General features: G+C 28.1%; 1 protein-coding gene across 2 annotated transcripts in view; it reads right to left on the minus strand.

Moving 5' to 3' along the window:
* The window catches only part of Ncam2 (neural cell adhesion molecule 2), a 454,995-nt gene that overhangs the window by 23,315 nt on the left and 410,184 nt on the right, over window positions 1-21,496 (minus strand). Inside the window, exons 15-16 of one of the 2 annotated variants that reach the window (XM_010608553.2) lie at window positions 17,730-17,910; window positions 12,193-12,557 (exon numbers count right to left, since the gene is read on the minus strand). In XM_010608553.2, the coding sequence (XP_010606855.1) occupies window positions 12,448-12,557; window positions 17,730-17,910 (291 nt within the window). In that variant the 3' untranslated portion in view covers window positions 12,193-12,447. Of the gene's footprint in view, window positions 1-12,192; window positions 12,558-17,729; window positions 17,911-21,496 lie in introns of those variants that run through there. The other variant, XM_010608552.1, reaches the window with a different exon arrangement.

A 21,496-nucleotide genomic window follows, 5' to 3' on the forward strand; every position in this document is an offset into this window, starting at 1 on the left:
TATAACAACAAAAAAAATTATATTAGAATTTTTTTTTTTTTTTTGGCACCGGGGACCGAACTCAGGTCTTTGTGTTTGCGAGTCAGGCGGCAGAATCACTGAGCTAAATCCCAGCCCTATATTAGAATCTAATAAGAATAAGCAGTTTAGGATTCAGAAAGTTGAAATTTATATCCTTGGTTTATAATATTGTTTAACGCAAACATACCAACCAAGCTGAGTTTCTGTTACATTCCTCTCAGCTGGAGAATAACTAAAGAAATCAAACTACATATTCCCCCGTCCTTTATTTACATGCATTTTGATTTTTATCAAATGATAAAAACAAAGTATTAAAACAAGAAAAAGTTTAATTCAAATTTGTTATATATATATATATATATGTGTGTGTCTTTTTCACAGTTCTGTTATAAAAATTATTCAGAACCTTAATTAGTCAATAATGAAGTTACTGGAGATTTGGTTTGGATATCAGTATCCTTCTTAATTAAATCAGGTGGACAATCAGAAATATACACAAATTTTTTTATTATTAGTTATCTACCTGAAGATATTTTAGGAAAAAATTTAAAACTTTATTTTATATATTTGAAACAACAGGATTTCAGATTTCCAAGTTATAATAAAAATAGAAAATATTGATTGAAATAAGTTATAAAATTCAGTCAATATGAAATAATTGATATTAGTAACCCGAGGTCAAATGTGACACTATATCCCTTTCTCTACACACTGCTTTTTCTCTTCAGTGTCTCGAGCACTTACGCTGCCTCGTGTGCGTTCCTGAAAGGGCTCACCCATTCATTGTGGATTAATGTTTAATAATTCCTTGGACACAAAAGTTTGAATACCTGAGCTTTTCAATGTCCTTCAAATACCCCTGAACTATGTAAGTAGAAAGAAGAAACTTATTGCAAATTGTATCAACAAAGATGCTGTAAAATATCACTTACCACTCACCCCAAATTGTAAATAAACAGCAAATTCAACATAAGCTATTATTTTTTTATTTTTCTTCTTCTCAAGACCAAGTCTAAAATTACTCCATCTATACACTAAAAGTTGATTAAGCCTTCTCAAAATATGTTATGTTAAAGTGTAAAAAGGTAAAATCTTATACTTTATTTATTGAAATATGCATTGCACATTTTAATAAAAATAAATTAGAAATATATTTAATGACTACTCATAGTTTCAATTTCTTTAAAGATTTAATTTCACTAAAGATTTTCATGTATTTGTTGCCTATATAATTGAAAATATCTAAATAAAATTACTATTTTATTCTTAGTTCATTATTCATGAAATATTTAAATATTTTATTTTATTTTAAATACTTTATTTAAATATTGTAAATATTAATAACATTTATATTATTTCTACTTATTTTAAAATAACCTTTTAGATTCATATGTGAAAAAATTGAGAGAAATTAAAAGTATTATATAGATATGACATTATTCTTTTTGCTATGTGTGCTACTTTACATTATGTTTATTGTCACTTAATAGTGTTTCTTTTCTTTTTCTTTCTCAGTACCGGGGATTGAACTCGGGTCCTTGCGCTTAAAAGGCAGGCCACCGAACTGCTGAGCTAAATCCCCGGCCCATTTTACAGTTTTTTTTGAAAAATATTTTTGCAATTTTATTAAAATCTTTGTAGAATACATTAAGTATATACATATAAGAACATTGGTAACACCCATTAATTATGTTGCATAATCTAACTGTGAGTGAATGTGTACATTTTATAAGCTTTTAGTTCATTTACTAATAATTAATCATGCCTAACTGGGGATCAAACTCATGGTGGTGTACATGCAAAACACTTTTTTGCCTACAAGCAACATCCCCAGTGCAAAGAGCTTTAAAAAATTTATAGTTATTATATTTTGTATTTTTTTACTAAGGTATATGCATTAATATCATTTCTATTCTAGTTTTGTCTGCATCTGAATGTGATCAGAATTAATCAAGGTTTAAAATATTACTTTTTATGCATTGTTTATCCTTCTTTCTTGTAGTTCCCTTAGTCCCAAATTCCATTTAAAATTTGTCATATAAATATTAGAAATAGGTACTCGCTGTCTCTCTTAATAATATTTTATTGTATTTATTAATAATACTGTTGTTTCTCATACCTAATTTTTTTGTTTTGCAAGAATATATCTAATTTATATCTAAATCTATGTCTATATTTACATCGATATCTGTCTCTATGTATCTATGTATGTAATAATACTGTTCTTTCCTAAGTTTGATAATAAGAATCTGTATCTATATCTATATTTATGTCGTCTAAATCTGCATCTTTATGTACATCTCTGTTTATCTCTATGTATCTATATCTGGAATACTCTTCCTTTACAATTAATTCTATCCTCTTCAATATGTCATTAGCTTTTTTATTATTTCACTGTTATTGATGTTTTTACTTTGTGCATTACTTTATATAAATTCAATACAGAATATAAAACAGAATACCAAAAGATTTATACCAAGCTGGTCATAATTGTCTACAAAAAGACTGTATTATTTTTTCTTTCTAATCTTTTACTCTGTCATGTAATAGTTTATAGTATATATGAATTTTTTAAACCATGTGCATCTTTTTACTTGCTGATAAAATACACTTATTACCAAATTTTTAATTTTACTGAAGTTCATGCTCTTCAGTTATGAAAAGTGCTTACAAAACCAAATGAATGAAAACTCTGTGGGTACAGCACAGAATATCTCATGAATTTTTAAATGAACAGTTTGAATGAAAAAAGTTATGTCATGTTACTAATATCTCTTTTAGCTGTGTAAAACAGCATTGTTTTCAGGGAAGAGAAAACTACAAAGAACCTTTCTCAAAGGATTATATTCTGAGATATCTCAGAATGTAATGTCCAATTCTTGTTGACATTTTAAGGGATAGATTTTAATATGAGCTTCAAAATGAACCAAAACTGGTAGTTTTGAAAAAAAGAGGTTATACAAAACAAAATCATAGGTAACAACTTTTTTATAATAAATGTTTTAACTTAATAAAATCTTTAGAAATAAACAATTTAAATCTTGTTTTAACAGATTTATAAGATTTATAAGTTCTTGCACCATAAAATACACATCTCACTGAATTGTTAAATACTTTTGATGTGATGCCACTTTGTGACAAATTTCTCTCTAAAAATAAATATAAAGAAGACATGAAATACTTTCTGTATCTCTCAATTATATACTTAAACTTTTACTTTTTTTTTTTATTTTTTATTATTAAGAAATTATGTACCTGTGTAGATTTGAATGAATTTATTATAACAGATATTGGTAAAATTTGTCAAAAACGAATAATTACAGGTTTGTTTTTTAGTTTATTACCTAAGTCCACTCATATATTACTATTAAATTTTTATTACTATTTATATATAATATGATAACAAAGTATCTTTGTAAAAGCAGAAATTTTTTTATTATTAAGAAATTATGTACCTGTGTAGATTTGAATGAATTTATTATAACAGATATTGGTAAAATTTGTCAAAAACGAATAATTACAGGTTTGTTTTTTAGTTTATTACCTAAGTCCACTCATATATTACTATTAAATTTTTATTACTATTTATATATAATATGATAACAAAGTATCTTTGTAAAAGCAGAAATTATTTTTAAAAGATACTGTTATAAATGAAAACTGTCTTTGCAAGCTTAGTATTTAAAGGTCATTTTACAGTTGTCTTTTGAAACACCACAAAGTTTATTTTAATCAGATACACCACTCATGTCATGAATCTTTGGAATTTTCTAACGTATGATTGTAGGTATAAGAAATTCTTGATGTGGCAATAGTATGAAGACAGTGAAAAGATGAGTGTTTTCCTAGGGGTGGAAGGAGGGATAATTCCAGAGATCAGAGGAATTTTAGACAGTAAAACTACCCTGGAGAATAACGTAAATGGTGGATACATATCCTTACACCTGTGTCCAAGCACATAAAACACAAATTCTCCTAAGTGAACCTTAAGATAAATTATAGAGTCTGAAGATAATAATGTGTCAATTGACATTCAGTTGTCAAAAAAGTGTCAATCTCATGTTGAAAAGTAGACAATGGGAACAAGTAAGCATAAGTAGGGGCAAGGTATGTAAAATGTCTGCACTCCCAATTTTGCTGTGCACACAAAAGTGCTCTAGAAAATAATGTTTATTTCTTATGAAAAATACAATGCCACTTTGATGATTTCAGGAAATGGCTACTACATTCGGGTCCATGTCAATAAAAAATGTTTACTATATCATTTATGAGCTAAAAAGAAGAAATACTAAGTGATAAGTAACTGATGAACCTGTTAAATAGTTTGGTCTCAAGTTATTGTATTATGCATCTTGAGACCCATACCATTCCCTTCATTAGAGAACAATTCCTTTCTATTTCTCTCAAACACACATTTTTCTTAAATGACAGGCATGCAAAAGAACAGTAAGTCATAGTCCAATATATGAAGACTCCAATTATTTCCACTTTGCCACCAAAATGAACAGAAAGGTAATATATTTTTCTTTTCATTTTTAAGTGTCTAGGTAGTTTTATATTTAACATTTCCCATAACATATTCATCTAACAGCGTTTGAGAAATTAAATAGAAAACAAAACACTTAAGCTTGCAGTTCATGTATTCTAAACAGAAATGCCCATTTGAGAAAATAATTTAAAATTTTTATTTTAGATATTCTTACACAAGAGACTTTTATTTAGAATATTCATGTCTAAACATTCTAAATTTCTCTTTGTAGCATTAAGAAATGCCTAAAAGGTAAGAACATAGCTGTTACTTAAATTATGAGAGGCATTTTTTGAATTCTTCAATTGATAAAGGTAGATATTAAAGTAGAAATATATATTTCTATTTAATAAGGATCAAGAAAAATATTATTTTATATTAATGTAAAATCAAATGTTTACACCAAAAATGTAAGTTATTTAATAAGATATTTTCAGACAGTAAATGACAATCAGAAAGTGATTAAAATATACTTAATATCACACTAATAATGCTATTTAATATTCTCACTAATCATCAGAAAATAGCTTCATGTAATAATTTGTGCAAAAAAGCTAAGAACTAACTCATAGAAGAAATGTGATTACTGGAAGCCAATATGGTGGATAAAAATGTTGCCTCACTCTACGATGTAGATTTTTTTCCATATGCCAATCCAGAATAAATTCAAGAACACAGGTCACAGATCTATGACTGCATAAACTTTGTAGTGTAGATATAGATAGAGACATAGCTACTCCAACTGTAGTTCCATACACTTTGACTGAACAAATATGAGGAAATCTGAGATTCTGAGTTATTCCATGATGTCAGTGACTATTTGTCTGATTTCTATGATTCTGTTTGTTGATTTATGCAAACAATATTATTTGGTTAGAATACTTCTTTCTATATTTCTTCAAATTTCTCTACTGTCTTCACAAATGGCCCACATAATAGTTATTAAAAATAGTAAGTTATATAAATTTATGGTGGCAATAACTACAAAAATGTCCAACTGTTGTGAAATAATTCCAACTTGATATCTTTGATAAAACATTAGGAAAAAATATGAATAAGAAGACTAAAGACAGTCATCTATCTAGATTATTAATTTCCACAATTAGTCCATCATTAAAAAGTACCTGTACTACAATACTGAGACATGCTGTTAAAATTTTATCTTGAGATGTGTATGTGTATATTTAACAAGTGGTTTATATATATATATATATATATATATGTATGTATATGTATATACATGTATATTTGTATACATATATAATGAGAGAACTTTTGGAGTGGGCTGTTTTGGAGTAAAAGAGGTAACATATGTTTTAAAATAATTAAATCTTGAATATTCATCTCTAATGTCGTTTCTGTGATATTTATATCTAGCAATAAAACATTTTATTGTATTTAAATAGCTTGTATACATGTATAACTATATTAATATACATAATAATTAAAAGTTTTGGAGAAGTTTTTTTGCAGTAAAAAAACTTATGAAGCATGTTCCAACATAAATAAATATTGAAATGAATATTTTTTCCGTTTAAATTTCTGTACTATTTATGTCTTGAAATAAAATATTTGGGTTTAAGAAAAAAGTAGTTTTATATTCATGCTCATATGAGAAGTGAATATTTTTCACCATAAAAACTAATTGAATAACTTCCATAGTGAAAGCAATAATTAGAATCCAAATGCAGTAGTGTTGAAACAAGATTTTACTAAAAAGAGATTCAAATTATAAGTTTGTAAAATGTAAATTATTCTGTTTTTCTTGCCCCCACTATTCTCACCTAAAATATGAGAGAAATACCATTTACTTCAGATAAGACTCTTCTTATGTCATTTGAAGTGTCTGGCATAGCTGGTGTTCAAAAAAGGAGTTACTATTGTTTTTGTAATTATTGTTTCTATTATTCATAAAATTTCAAAGACATTTTTCATACTTTAGCAGTGAATGAGCAGAGAACCTTAATGATTTTCTACAACTGCATTCTCACAGTAACCAAACTGAAATAAATTATCATAACACATGAACCAAGGGAATTGAAGAAAGATCACTATGCATTTACATTTCTTTTATGAACTTTTGCTAGCAGTGGGAATTACTCACAATCCTTCCATTACTGCATTTATTACCTATGTTCATGTGGTTAACTAATTAAGGGTAGTGTCGAAATTTCTCAATAATACTCCACTATTCTTAAACTATAAATAATATTGGATGATCTTTCTAAGTCATTTTATAAGGTGAAAATTTTAATGAGTCTAATGATGATATTTTAATTATCTAAAAATTGAAATCATACAATGAGTTTATGTTTATTACAAGTTCTTGGAATGCATAATTACTGATAAAGTTACAAATGAAAACATAGAACAAAGACAAAGGGGGCTGTACCAGTAATAAAGAAAACACATATAACAAAGCTTTTCCTCAGTTTTCTTTATTACAACAATGGAGACACAGAGGTACATAAAATAAAATGGCATTTAATATATTATGAACACATGCATAGGATTTCACACAGTGCTGGATATTATGCTGAACGTCTTAAATAAGGGATGATACCAAGGACAATACACTTATAACATGTACATATTTTTCAATAAAATAATCCATGATGAAAACAAATGCAATTTAAATGATCAAATTATTCACTTTAAAACAGAAATATCATACATAAAATCAATGTAAAATATGAGCCAAAATTATTCTTGAAACTAACTCATGAATTATAAATGTTATTTAAAACAATAATGTTTATAGGAAAAAAACTATGTAGGAGATTTATTCCATAGTACCTGTTTAGTACATACACAAAATGAAAGTAAATCCAGTTTATTTTAAAAATTATGCTGCTTTAATTTTATGCAATCTTCACAACATGTTATTTCATGTTTTATTATCTAAAATGGAATTAAAGAGTAATTGAATTTAAATTGAAAACACATGCATATAAAATTTGTCACATGCCTAGATTAAACACAATCCACATTAAATTAGTTTACACTTAAAATGAAATTTAATTCCACTAGGAGGAATGTAGACTTACAAAATAGATAAAATAAAAGTCTGTCAACAAGGGATGTCATATGCAGACTGTCTCAGATGCAATTACAAATAACTTATACATATGCATTTTATTGTTTCTATATTCTCTTTTCTGAATTTATCAAACAGTAAGTTGATTCTATACATATTCCATTTTTGTAACATTTACTAACAGATATATTTGTCTTGGAAATTAGTTAATACTCATGGAGGCTGGTGAATGATTACATTATTCCTATCTTTATCTGTTTCATAATCTCAGACAAGATAACAGAACTAAAATCAATTTCAAAAAAACACTGATAATGAACTTGTTTTATTTCAGAACAATTGGACTTAAACTGAATGAATATTTTGTTCCTTACAAAAATCAAGTTATCTTTCATATATGAACAATCACTTGTATGTTTATCATGTTTTTAATTATGATAAAGTAATCAGAGAAAATATTACAAATTTGTATGTAAACTTTATTTTGTGGTGCGAGGAATGATCTCATGCATGCTCAGCAGGTCTCTACCATTTACATCCCCAATATACAACTTTGTACTTAAACAATATTAATTCTAGAGTAACAATCCAGTTTATAGGAATTTGGAATAAGATATATTAATACATGTTAGATGAGTTTTTATTTAGTTTAGTGTAATACTAAAATTTACACTAATAATGTATTTTGAAAATTAAATTTAACAGTTGATTATTAATTATTGAATAATAAACAACTGATGACATAACTGATTTGGAAACAGGGAGGCATCCATTTTTTATTTATATTGCAATAATATCAAGGGTTATTCGTGGAATATTTACCTAAATATGCAAACTTAAGTTAACCAATTTAATATATTAGATTTAATAAATAATGTATGACATCTATGGCATTTCTATTCCACTATTTGCCAAGGTTTTATATTTTAAAATGAAAATATTTTTTAAAAGTTAAATAATAGATTTAATAAATCCTATTTATTCATAGTCAGAATAGAGAAGACAGGAGAGAATGAGAAAAAAGAGCAAAAAGAGAACTGAAATAAAGTGAACTGAAGAAAGAAAATTTGTAAAGTAAAAGCTAAAGTTATTTTAAGTTATTCAGAAAAAAAGAATATAACATCAAACCTGACTGATATGAACTTTAATAAAATGTATTTATTGTATTACATATTTAGTTATGCCCTTCTTATTCTATATCTTTATTCATTGAGTAAAATCATAAAGAAAATTGTAAATAATGATTAATTTTGGTAATGCTATAACTGATTTAACATAAAATATATCAACTGTAACAACTTTCATTTTTCTAAAAGAGATCATCCAAATATAATTACATCACTAGATGTTTTGGTGAAAAATATATCTTGCTGAATACAAGTGAATAACTGTAAATTCAACCATACATTTATGAAAGTACTTTGGAATTTAGTGTTTTTCTATTTTAATTTAAATCATAGATAATAAATGGCCAGTTTTATATAATTTTATATAAATTTTATATAAGTTTTATATAAATTTATGATAATTTTCTAATTAACTCAAATTGTGTAATTAGTGCACCTTTATGCATAGATGGGATTTTAGTACTGAATTTAAAGAGAAATGTTGACTATTTTAGAAAGCATTTGAAATTAGCTTCTTTGAGGGTGCATTTATTATATCTACAATAAACTGAAATACATGGTGAAACCAAACTATCAAATATATTTTTATATCTTTGAAATTCAAAACAATTTATCTTCTTTAGAAATACATCAAAAAATAAAGGAACATGGGATAAGCCACTCAATAGTTCAACCTGTGTGGTGCAACCTGCATAATGATTTTGAAAAGATATTGAATATAGAATTTATGAAATTATATTTAGTCTTAATGACCAGTAGTATTAGGAGAGAATGAATCCAAAATGACAATTTAGAGGGTTTTTTTTGTTTTTTTTTTATGCGAGAAGTAACTTTGTAGGGAAGAAAAATATACTGCTATTGCCTGGTCACTCTCATAACATACCTGAAGCATTGTATTGTACTTCTAAACTTTACAATGATAAATAAATTCAGGCTTTTGATTGGGTTAGACAGACAGATAAAACTGATAAATAGAAGGAAATGTATAGTCAAGGAAAATGTTAGGAGGAGAAAAAAGTCATAAATCATTAAAATGCAGCTGATATTCTACACATAGATTATGACAACTATTTATTCATGTGTAAATATATCAATTTAGTTCTATAACTGATATGATGTGGTACAACACAATTTGGAAATGTTTTAACATTATTTAGCAAATATGATACACATGTCATTAGACATAAATAAATATTCCTGATTATATAATAGGTGTACACTCTCCTTGCTTCATACGTTTATATTTATACATGCTCAGACACAGTGTTTTATTTAAACTTTTTTGGAGGAAAATATCATTATGAATATATGGGACATACTTAAAAGAAGTATGAATTCTACCAAAAAATTAGTGTTGGATAAAACATTAGTAAAGGCCAGATAATAAAAGAGATGATTCAGCAACACATGTATTATTAACATTAAAAAGAAATCAATTTGTAACTTCTAAGGTCAGATTAATTGAAATGTAGCAGCTTCTTTGCAGGTTTGTGTTTTCAATTTTCTTAAGGAAAATTACAAAGTTGCATCCATTTTTTAATGATTTCTGAGAATAATACAAAATAATTTATGCATATCTCAGAGTTGAAAATAAATATTCACTAACAATATACATAATTTATGTGCATGACATGTTTATTAATTTTATAACATAAATCTGATGTACATATTCAAAAATTTTAAATGTACAAATTCTTAAATGTATGCAATTTTCTATGATTATATAATTTTAATATTAGATTTTTTCCCACGTGTCAAAATTACATATTCTACTTTGTGTATACCTGATATTGAGCATTCTTTTTATCACTGCAGGTTACCTTGAGTTAAACAATGTAAAAATTTAAAATAACATGACTTTTTTTTAATTCATGAAATTTGTACTTCATTTTTTAAAAAGAATAAAAAATATATGGCACCAAATCAAAATGAGTTTTTTGTGGTTTTCTCATGGAAATATTTGTAACTCACTAAAACTATCCAGTCAGATTATAATGGCAAAAATTATTCCTAGAAGTATTACTGAAAATTTTTCTTTCCCAAAACTTGTAGATATTAGAAATAAATATGACTTTTCCAATCTTAAGTATCAAGAAATAAAACAGAAAATTATATTTAGTTATCCAGTGAAAGGAAGATTGACTATGGCTCTGGAAATTTTAAAATTATAAAAGCAAAAACCTTTTCACAGAAATTGGGTAGAGTTTCATGAATTTAATATTTCATGAATCAGAAATTCCTTTGTCTCACTAGGGAATTTTTTAAAAAGTGTTATTTAATCTGCTAATGAGTCACTTCTGCAATCTATATCCCTGCTTGGTTAGCCACCAGAGAGACCAGCAATGAAATACGAAGAGTTTGGAAAAGCTGAATTAAAAGTGAACCAACTAGTAAATGCAACTCTTGCCTTATGCTTCACATAAAATAATTCCACAGATATTCTAAAAGCAGATGCAATGTGTGTGAAGAAACAATAAGAACAAAAAATATTTTGATGAATGTATCTCAAAAGTTAAACCAAATCATTTAATTTACCAATAATATATGCCTAATTTATGCATATGTGTTTGCTTGCTAATTTTTCTGAATAAGTAATAGAAAACCTCTTTCTAGAAAGTGGTTGTAAGTGAAAAATCACAACTATTCCTTTAATTTTAAAACAACTGAAAATAGCTGGGGATTTAGCTCAGTGGTGCCAGACCTGCTTCACAAGCACAAGGTCCTGAGTTTGATCCCCTGACCAAAAAAAGGAAAAAAAACAACCTGAAACTATGAAATCAACACTCATTCTTTATGTGTTTCCTCAAATTTAGCTTATTTGCAAAGTGGAATTTTGGAAAATCTCCTTCTCAATTCATTTCCATGTCCTGGAAATTTGGGGGCTAATATTTATTTGTTATTCTGATTCTTAGAAACACATTGACTCTCAGAATTTCAGAAAAAAATGTAATAAACACACATATTAGGACAGCAAGACTTGAAGCCAGCTGAAAACATAATCTGAATCAACTGAATAAAGTGCAACTTTTAAAATATGTTGAATTTAATTTATTTACTCTGGCTAACAGACATTTTTGATTAGGTAAAAAATTAACTGGTGTTTGGGTTTAAAAAATGAATTTTATTCATATTTATTCCTGCAGAAATTTCATGCCATGAAAGAGAAAACAGGCAGCATAATAGATGTACATGTGTATTACAATGGGATATCGTGCCTTTGCTTTATATAAATGGTAGACTCTAACATATGAAAAGGGTTCATAAAGTTGGATATTTAAAAGTAATTCTAAAGTAATAAAAGTGATTCAACATTACATTTAACAAACTTATGATTCATATGATCTATTTCTGTGGATACTGAATTATATTTGCAAAATAATAAAATGAAAGAAAATCCTAACATAGCCAATGTTTACATTCTAAGTGCAAGTGACATGATATTTAATAAAGTGAACTTTAAAAACTAAAGAAGTTTTTAAAACAAACCACGTTATCTAATCAACTTCATCTGAAAGAAAAAATACAGACTGAGTTTTTTATGTGATTTTCCTGACAAACTACCTATATAAAATATTGACAAAATGGGGCAAAAGCTAATGGTTCATGGTTTAACAAACATGCATAATTAATTGGAATTTAGAAAACCTGTGAATATAATTTTAGATCAGTCTTATTATTATCATTTTTTTTTAATTTGCAGGGCATAAAAGGAAATGTAATGTGGAATAACAACATCAAAACATGCAAGACAGACTTATGGCTACAATGAAAGAAAACCTAGCAGCATTCAGCTGCCATGACTGGCTTCCATTTTCACCTTTATTCGCTTCACAGCATTTATCATCTGCATGATGAAAATTGTTTTTGAAGAGAGAATAAGAATAAAATAATTGAGGCAAAAGAGAGTAATGTTACAAACAAAAATAAAGGAAAAATGTGACAGCAGGAAAGAAAAAAAGAGAAAATAATTAATGCATTATTTACACATACCCAATAATTATTACCTAGAAAAAGTTATTATAATACAAGATAAAGATGATTAAAATCTTCTTTAGAGCATTTCTAAGTAGTTAATATATATTGAAACATTAATTGTCAGCATCAATAATATTGAGTTTACTCAAACATTAATTAGGACATTGATTTTTAAAATGTAAACATTTAGATTTATAACTTGAAAATACATTTTATAATGCAAAAGCAAAGTTATTCCATTATTCTGCTGAAAAATTCATACTGCTACCTTAAATAAATTCTCTTCATACATTTTATAGTGTTTTATGGTAATTTTTCTACAATAATAACTGGGAACAAATATTTAATGAAAGCAGTTGTATTTTCAGCAATAAATGAACATTTGCAAGAATAGAAGTCAGGATCATTAATGCAACTGTACACTCGAACACTACCTCTTTAAATAATTTAGAGAAGCAAAGACCATAAAAATAATTTTTCAGACCTATATTTTCTTTCAGGGCTAAACCAAAGTAACATTTGATGGGGAATTCCACACTTAAAATGAAATGATCCCAAGTTAGTTGGAGTTCAATTGCATCATTGTTTTAGAATTTCTTTATTTTATATTCTTAAATATACATTTTTTCCTCAGAAAATATTTTTAATTTGTCATGCATTTGAATATTGTGTTTTCTAATCAGGTTCTGTTTTCCAGCCATGAAAGATCTGTGTTATTTTGAACTACAGAAAGTGATCAATACATGTCTTACTGTGCGTCATATTATTTCTTTTTCAGTTTATCAAATTGAAGAACACTTATAACACATACATAACAAATTTCCAGAGAGTAGAATTATTGTACCGTCAGATATTAACAACCTCCAACAAAAGTGTTTGTCCCAAATTATACTTGTAGTCAAAATTGGACATGACCTAACTTCAGAGTAGCAACAACAAAAAAACAAACAAGGAATCAATTAATGATACTGAGGTCTTTCTTTGGTTAAATACAAACAATATTAATCATCTTGTGAACCATGAGAAATGGTAGGGTATTTTTTCAAAACAATTTTTTCATTGAGAATTCTTTAAGGTACTGTATTTTATTATGAACGATAACAAATGATTAGTATTCTAGTCTCTAAAATTATAAATTAATAAATAAGTATAATTTTGTCAGCTTCTAATTTTACAATTTTGTGATTATGTTTTAACAATCTTTATGTTATTATTTTATATTTTCATTATTTATAAAATACCAGATGAAGTTATAATGTATGAAGTTTCTCAAAGGTAACATTGACTTCGCACACTTTTTCTATAAAATTGAAGAGATACATACTTTAAAATAAACACCTTTGATAACTAAAATGTAAGTATATTAGTAATTTCAAAATTCTTTCAAAAATCAGAAACAAATCATGAGAGATGTAGTATTCATTTAGACACATACTCAGAAAAAATTCATTTTCATGCAACATATTGGCTATGAATGTCAGGTGAGCATATTGTTAAAACCTAGTAGTTTATTTAAATAAATGTTCTTTGGATTTAGTCTATTGTGTGCAAGAAAGTAAATATGTGTTAAAGCATATATTTTTACAAATAAAAATAACCGTTAAACTTATTCGGTCTATAATGCATTATATACAATTAATGTAAAATGAATTCTTCACTTTGAAAACCACACTAGCGATGCCCACTTTGCTCAAAACGGTATACTAAAGGTCATCATTACCTACCAAGTCCAATTTATTACAGAGTCAGTGTCGGTCTACATGAATATATATCTCTTCATTTTCTACTGTTATCATCTCTCTTACAATATTTATTTCCACTCACCGCTTGCATCAGTCACATGGACAGATTTATAATGTCTATGTATTCATTTAACTTAAAATACTTCTCTCTTCCTGTGGGATCAGCATTAAGCTTATTTACATAGTTTTAAGAGGACTCTGTCAGGTGGGTCTGAATTGCAGCTCCCTCTTATCTTCTCTGCATACACACATCTCTAGATTCTGCTCCAGATTACCCTTTTCCAGTGGTTACAGGAGATCAGCCTTTTCTTCTATCAGACACTTCTTACACCTAACACTCCCTGGAAGCTTAATGCCTTAAAGTCCCCTTTAGAGAACTACTTTGAAAGGAAACCATTCCTAGTCCTAACTGTATCCCATGAGTTAGGTATTTTTGCCAACTGCTCCCATGGGAGTATCCCATAGTTGTAACCTTTCATGGATTATAGTTCATGTTGAGTGTCACGCTTTCTTTTTAGACTGTGAAATCGTTTTGCTCTAGGGTCCTCTCTCTTCTATTTATGACTTAATCTTTCCCCCTCCTCTTAGTTCTTTCACAAAGCAAGATTTCAGAAAATGCTCCTAGAATGAATGAATGAATGAATTTAAAATTGGCAGAGCCAGAAGAAACTAAACCAGAATTCTCTACATTTTCATTCTAGGTCTTGCCTAAAACTTCTCAATCAGTTAATCAAGCTGAAGGTAAATATAACATCTTAGAGTACATGCATCACAACATGTATTCGTATGTCTTTATGTATAGGTATAACAATAATTAACACAGTGCATTATAAATATCGGTAAAATATTGATATTTCAAATTTACAGGGGCAAATAAATTGATAAATGATGGTACATTTAATCACTTAAGTGTATCATTTTTTAAGGCATCAAAGTTTTCATATAACTTAAAGTAGCACTAAACTTCAATAAATCCTTTAATATTCTGAAATAATTTTAACATGAGCACCATTTCCTTGTGTATTTATATATCCATATATAATATAGATGTAGATATATATTGTGATACCTTTTACTGGCTTTTGTTTTCTTTTTCATTTTATTTTAGTACTGGGATTTGAACTCAGGTCCTCCACACTGAGTTGCATTCTCACGGATTTTTATTTTATTTTGACATTAGGGTCTTGCTAAGTCACTACACTTTCCAGGTTTGGCTCAAATTTGAAATCTTCCTGCCTCAGCTCTCCCAAATGTTGGAGTTAAAGGCATATAATGCCACACATGGCTTGTTTTGGTTTTCAATAATTTCTTATATAGATTTCAGGGAATATAGGTGCATAACACTAAACAACATAACTAATATCTAATTTGTGATGCCACACTTTATATGAAAATTGTAATTAAAGCATTGTATTTACTACAATATTAATTTTGTTTCATTGACATATAATATTTGTACGTATTTATAGGACACAGAATGATCATCAGATCAAGGTAATTAGTATTTCCATCTTTGAAACATTTATCGTTTATTTGTTGTGGGGACATTCAAATGCTACCGGTCTAGTTCATTATGAAACATGAAAAATTGTTGGGAACTATTGTTACCCTTCTGTGTTGTAGAATATTAGGACTTACTCTTTCTATGTAAATGTATTTTAATATATTTTAATACAAATTCATGATTTCCTCTAAATATATGAACTGCATTAAAGATTTATAAGAATGGAATACACTTTTGAATTCCACTTTAGATACTCTGACTAGATTTGTTAATCATGTTTTACATTATGTTCTTAATTCTCTTCATAGAATATAATTACTATAATCATAATATTGTTATGGAAGAAATTATTGATTTTTTCAAATTCACAAGCAAATAGTAGAAATAAAGAATAGTACATTCAGCTTTTCTTATTTAGGTACATCACCTCCTATAAGATTTTCATAGGCCTTGAAATGGCACTGAATTTGAGTTGATTATTTAGGCTTTTAAAATCTTCCTTGTAAAATGAACATCTCTGCCTTATGTAACTCATAATTACGAATAAAGTGAGAAAAATGCATAAGGACTTGGTAAATTAAATGGAAAATGCCATCAATGTAAGATATCCATATTATTTCCAAAGGCACCTCACTGCACAATTTTAAAATATAATGAAAGTTTAATTCATAGCATTAACTAATGTTAGCAAGACAAAGTCACAAAGTTAGTTTTAAATCTCATAATCAACAGTTAATTTAATAAAATTAAGTGTATAAAACTGATTTCAATTTTTAAAATACTGAAGATATAAGAAATTCATAGTAAATAAGATTAGAATCAATTTGAAATTACAAGAATGTTAAGTAACATGACCAAAATGACAAATTTTAGTTCTTTCCTAGTTTCAGAAGCATTGTGTACTAACAATGATATTCCATGATAGTGCATTCTCTGTCTTGATGAATTAATTTGATGTTCTCATTTTTCTTTACATGTTTATGTAAAGAACACGTCTATAAAATTTAAATACTAAGGGTACATAAAGGGCACATTTAATATAAGGCAAATGTTAACATATGACCAATATAGAAACTAAATAACAGAAGTAAGTTTTATTTTATATCAGTATTCATATGCTCTTGCTTCTTTACCTTTATATTTATACTAAGCAGTAACCAAAAATACTTTAAGAGAGCTCTTACGGCTTTTGATAATGTCCATAAAATATCAATGGGTGTAAGTACGATGACATATCAAAAGAACAACATACTAGTTTGTTGTGAAAACAGATGTAGAGTTTCCCGCCATAACGCATAATCTCTGTGAGACTGCAGCTCTGTGCCTTCATGGAGTTGCATTTGTGGCTCTCTTTGCTTCACTGCCTGAGTGATTCTGCCTTTCTAAAATTGATCTCAATGTTCAGTCACCTTTATCTTTGGCAGTATCTAACCAGAATCACAAATCAGGTTGTTCATGTTGCACAGAGAAGTTGTCTTATTTCTAAAGGTTTCCTCTAGGCTCGGCAGATTTTCATTCTGCTTTTTATCTTTCATTCTCACCTTCCATTCTTTCCCTCTGCCTATCCTCTTCACATCACTCTATGTCTAAAGCTATGAAAGTATTTTTACAAAATACTTCATGGCAAGAGCAACTGGGAACACTTCAAGGTGACATGCCACACTAATCATGATCGGAATCTAGAGCTTACATCTAGTTTATAAACTTACCTTTGCATTTTTTAATAAAAAGAGCTCTAGCTGTTGTAAACGGATGGCATAATACTTATGTTAGGAAAGCTTGTAGTTTTGCTTACCTTTAATAATGTTGGGTTTGGGCGGCATGCTGAACTCATATACTGTTGGTTCAGAATATCCTAGTCTATTGGCGGCCGTGATTTGAACTTCATAGCCCATTGTCCACTGTAGATGCTCCAAAATAATGTGGTCTTTATTTCCTTGCACTTTTTTCTCTAGCCATTGATCTTCTTTATCTTTCTGTAACAAGGATACAAATATATTTTTAAAAATACATAATTTATTTGGGAGTGGGAACAAATAGCTTCATTAATATTGGTTTTCATATTTACGTGGCTATATGAACTTGCAATATCAGTGAAGTCAATATTATTTCTAATATTTACTACATAAGATAAAATGTCTATGCTTATTAACCAGAGCAATAATTTTGTATACTTTAATCTTCCATTTATTGTATTATTTGTCTAATGTACACAGACTGGGATTTGGTCACACTTAATTATTAAGTATGTGATAGAAAAGTGAAATTGAATATATTAAATAATTTTCATATGTCCATTAAAATAATTTCCAGAGACATTTTAAAGTCTGGTGAAGCAGGAGAGCTGTATGGAAATTAAAGTATGGATATTATTATACAATTTTTTAGCACTTGCATTATTTCACTACTATATTTTATGATTCATAATGAAATAGCATATAAGTAAAATTACCATGTGGAAATTTAAAAAATTAATCCTACTGCTAAACATTCTAAATTTAAAGACTGTTCTATTATTTCAGACTATATGGTATTAGAATTGCTCAATATGAAAAATAGCATCATTACAACAGCTAGCACAGAAAAATAAATTGGTAGAATTTTGTGAATTACATTGTCAAAAAACATGGGAACAATGAGGTATAACATATGTTAACAATTTAAAAATGGGTAAGTTTCTTAACCCTTTTGTTCTTTTCCTGTCTAAAACAGAAATATTAGCAACAGCTTTTCTATTGCACTTTTTGATGGAACTATAAGGAAAACAGTAAATTGTATTTTCCAGGGCCTGAGGAATTGTAATCAAAACAGACTCCATTACTAGGAAGTAACTATTTCCATAGTAACCAGATGGAAATGAAGTATTTTCCCAGAATCATGTATCTAATAATCTATAACTGTAATTTCAATCTTATTTCCCAGTAACTAGGTATAAATAAATTGAATTCTTGATATATAAATTGAAAAATTTGTTTAACCTTATAGTTTATCCCCATATTTGATCCCCGGTACCAAAAAAAAAAAAAGTAGGTATATAGTTTATCCCAATATTACCTTATGTCCAGACAAAATTTTTACAATGCTCCTTCAAATATAAAGAATAAAATGTTTGCTGAACTAATGATGAATAATTAAGGATTTATTCTCTAAAAGCAAACTGTACTTAACTGGCATACTCCAAACATACACTTCAGAACGGAAACAAAAAGATATTATGGTTTTGATAATGTAGTATTATTCTCTATCTTTTGAGTTATTTCTGATGATATAGATCTTTTATGAATAACAAAATTTTTAATTTCTTCAAAAACTTAAGGTATAAAAATCTCTAATGAGATCCGGGTTCTAAATGGACATTTAATTTGAAAGACAAAAATGTATAGATTTTTATATATTTTTGTTTTCAATTTTTACATTATATTAGTTTATACTGAAATTTTAAAACATTATTTTTATTGGTACATTTTAGATATATACTACAATGACATTCATCATTGGAAATTTGTACCTTTACATAATATATCTTGGTTCTTACTTTTTTCACCATTCCCCTGCCCTCCCTTCAACCCCTCCACACCTCCCTATTTACAAAGATTTTATTTCCGTATTTTCATTTTCTCATATTAGTTCCATTCCTTTCATTCCTTTCCCCAATACCTCCCAGTTCCCCTTCTCCTTTGGACCTTTTCTTCCTATTTCACAATATCTGTTTTGCCTTTTCATTCTTATTTACACTTTCAGTTTCTTACACCAGAAAAACTATTTGGTATTTACAGGTGTGTCCTATTTATTTCACTTAAGAGTACGGCCTCAGTGTGCACTCATTTAGCTACAAGTCTCTAGTTTCTCATTCTTTATGGCTGAGTACTACTCCATTTTATTAAAAAAAATTTTTTTTTTCTTTTTCCAGTCTCCACTTGATGGGCAATGGGGCTTCTTCCAAGTTTTAGCTAGTACAAATTGTACTGCTATGTGGAATTTTCAAAATGGCCTATTTCCCATTTGGATTTAAGATCTTAAATGATATAATGGAAGGGCAATGGGAAAACTGCAAAGAGAAGCTGTAACTAGTTTAAGAATCTAAGGGAATAACAAAGTTAAGAATCAAACCAAAGCACGCCTTGGGAATGCTTAAGATGGCTGTACTAGAGCCATCGTATCCCAACATTCTCTTTCTTCAGCCATTCATTTTTTTCCATCGTTAATGGGTGGTGAGGCTGTTCCAGAAACTATGAAGGCAACAGTATACAAGACATACACAATACCCTCATTTTTTTATTTTAAACCAACACAGAAGAAGGTGATGAGCTCTTTGAATAACAAGGGAATTCATTTAGGGCTTATAGAGAGAGATGTCAATAGAGCTCCAGGGGCAGGCAGGTCTCCCATGGAAATAATATTGTTCTTACAGGAAGTAATGAACTCTGGTGCTGTTTCATATATATTTTTTTATTTATATATATATATATATTTATTATATTTATTTTTGCATATTTATTTATTTATTTCATATGTATATATTCCTTCATGGAACATTATATCCAAAAATAAACACAATAACTTTAAAACCCATGAAAATGCATAACCATTAAAGGATATAAGAAGATATGCTCTGTGATAATGATTTCAAATAAATTTAAAAATTTCTAGAGTTACATAAAAACAAGTGCCTTGCAAGTTGGTAGAAATGTGTACTTTTGTGGCTCCGGCATTCCACCAATAATTCATAATTCTATGTAACTATCAAGTGCTTGCTATAAGTAATTTGTTAAATTCAAGGGTTTGGATTTTGCTTTGGATCTGAATGGAGATATCAATTTCAAGCCAAAAAATAAATCGGTTAATTGAGATCTGAAATACCTTGAAATTCTTTACAGGTTGAAAAGACTTCCTGTCCTTCAAGCAATCCTACAAAAAATATTATTTCTAGGAACTGAGCATTTTAGGTGAATCTTACAATTTTCCAAAATACCAATTCCAAGAATGGTGTATTTGAAGAGAAACTTCTAGACATGCACAAAACATACAGGCATTTTTTTCTGAATTGAGTCATTTAACTCTTAACTGTTGAAGCATGGTAAATTAAAAATGTCTCCATCCTTTTAGACTAATGGTGCAAGAAACCAAGGGGAGTTCTAATATTTTCCCAATATAAATCAATTTCATTTTCCATTCAAAATTAGATAAGGAGATATTTCAATCCCATAATTGCTGTATCTAGGGAACAGAAAAAAAATAAAGTAGGTGTTACCAAAAAACTCCCCTAGGCATGGCAATCTCAATTATACATTTGCAGAGCACGTAATTTACAGAATTTCAATGCCCAGGGACCGATTTAAGATAACTGGTTACAAAATGTTCCCCTAGGTAACTTAATGAGATGATTTGCTGAATAGGGCTATTGTTAATAAGCCAATTAAATGCTGAAGGGCAGTTACTGAAAACCTGGACTTTTTTTGTACTGTAACTACTATTCTTTTAAGCAGTACTTTTGTCAGAAAATATCAGGGCTACACAGCAATTAAGGATATATATATATATGTATATATATATATATATATA

This window comes from Fukomys damarensis, unplaced genomic scaffold, assembly GCF_012274545.1.
Source record: "Fukomys damarensis isolate Sample0158 unplaced genomic scaffold, DMR_v1.0_HiC HiC_scaffold_24, whole genome shotgun sequence".
NCBI lineage: Eukaryota > Metazoa > Chordata > Mammalia > Rodentia > Bathyergidae > Fukomys > Fukomys damarensis.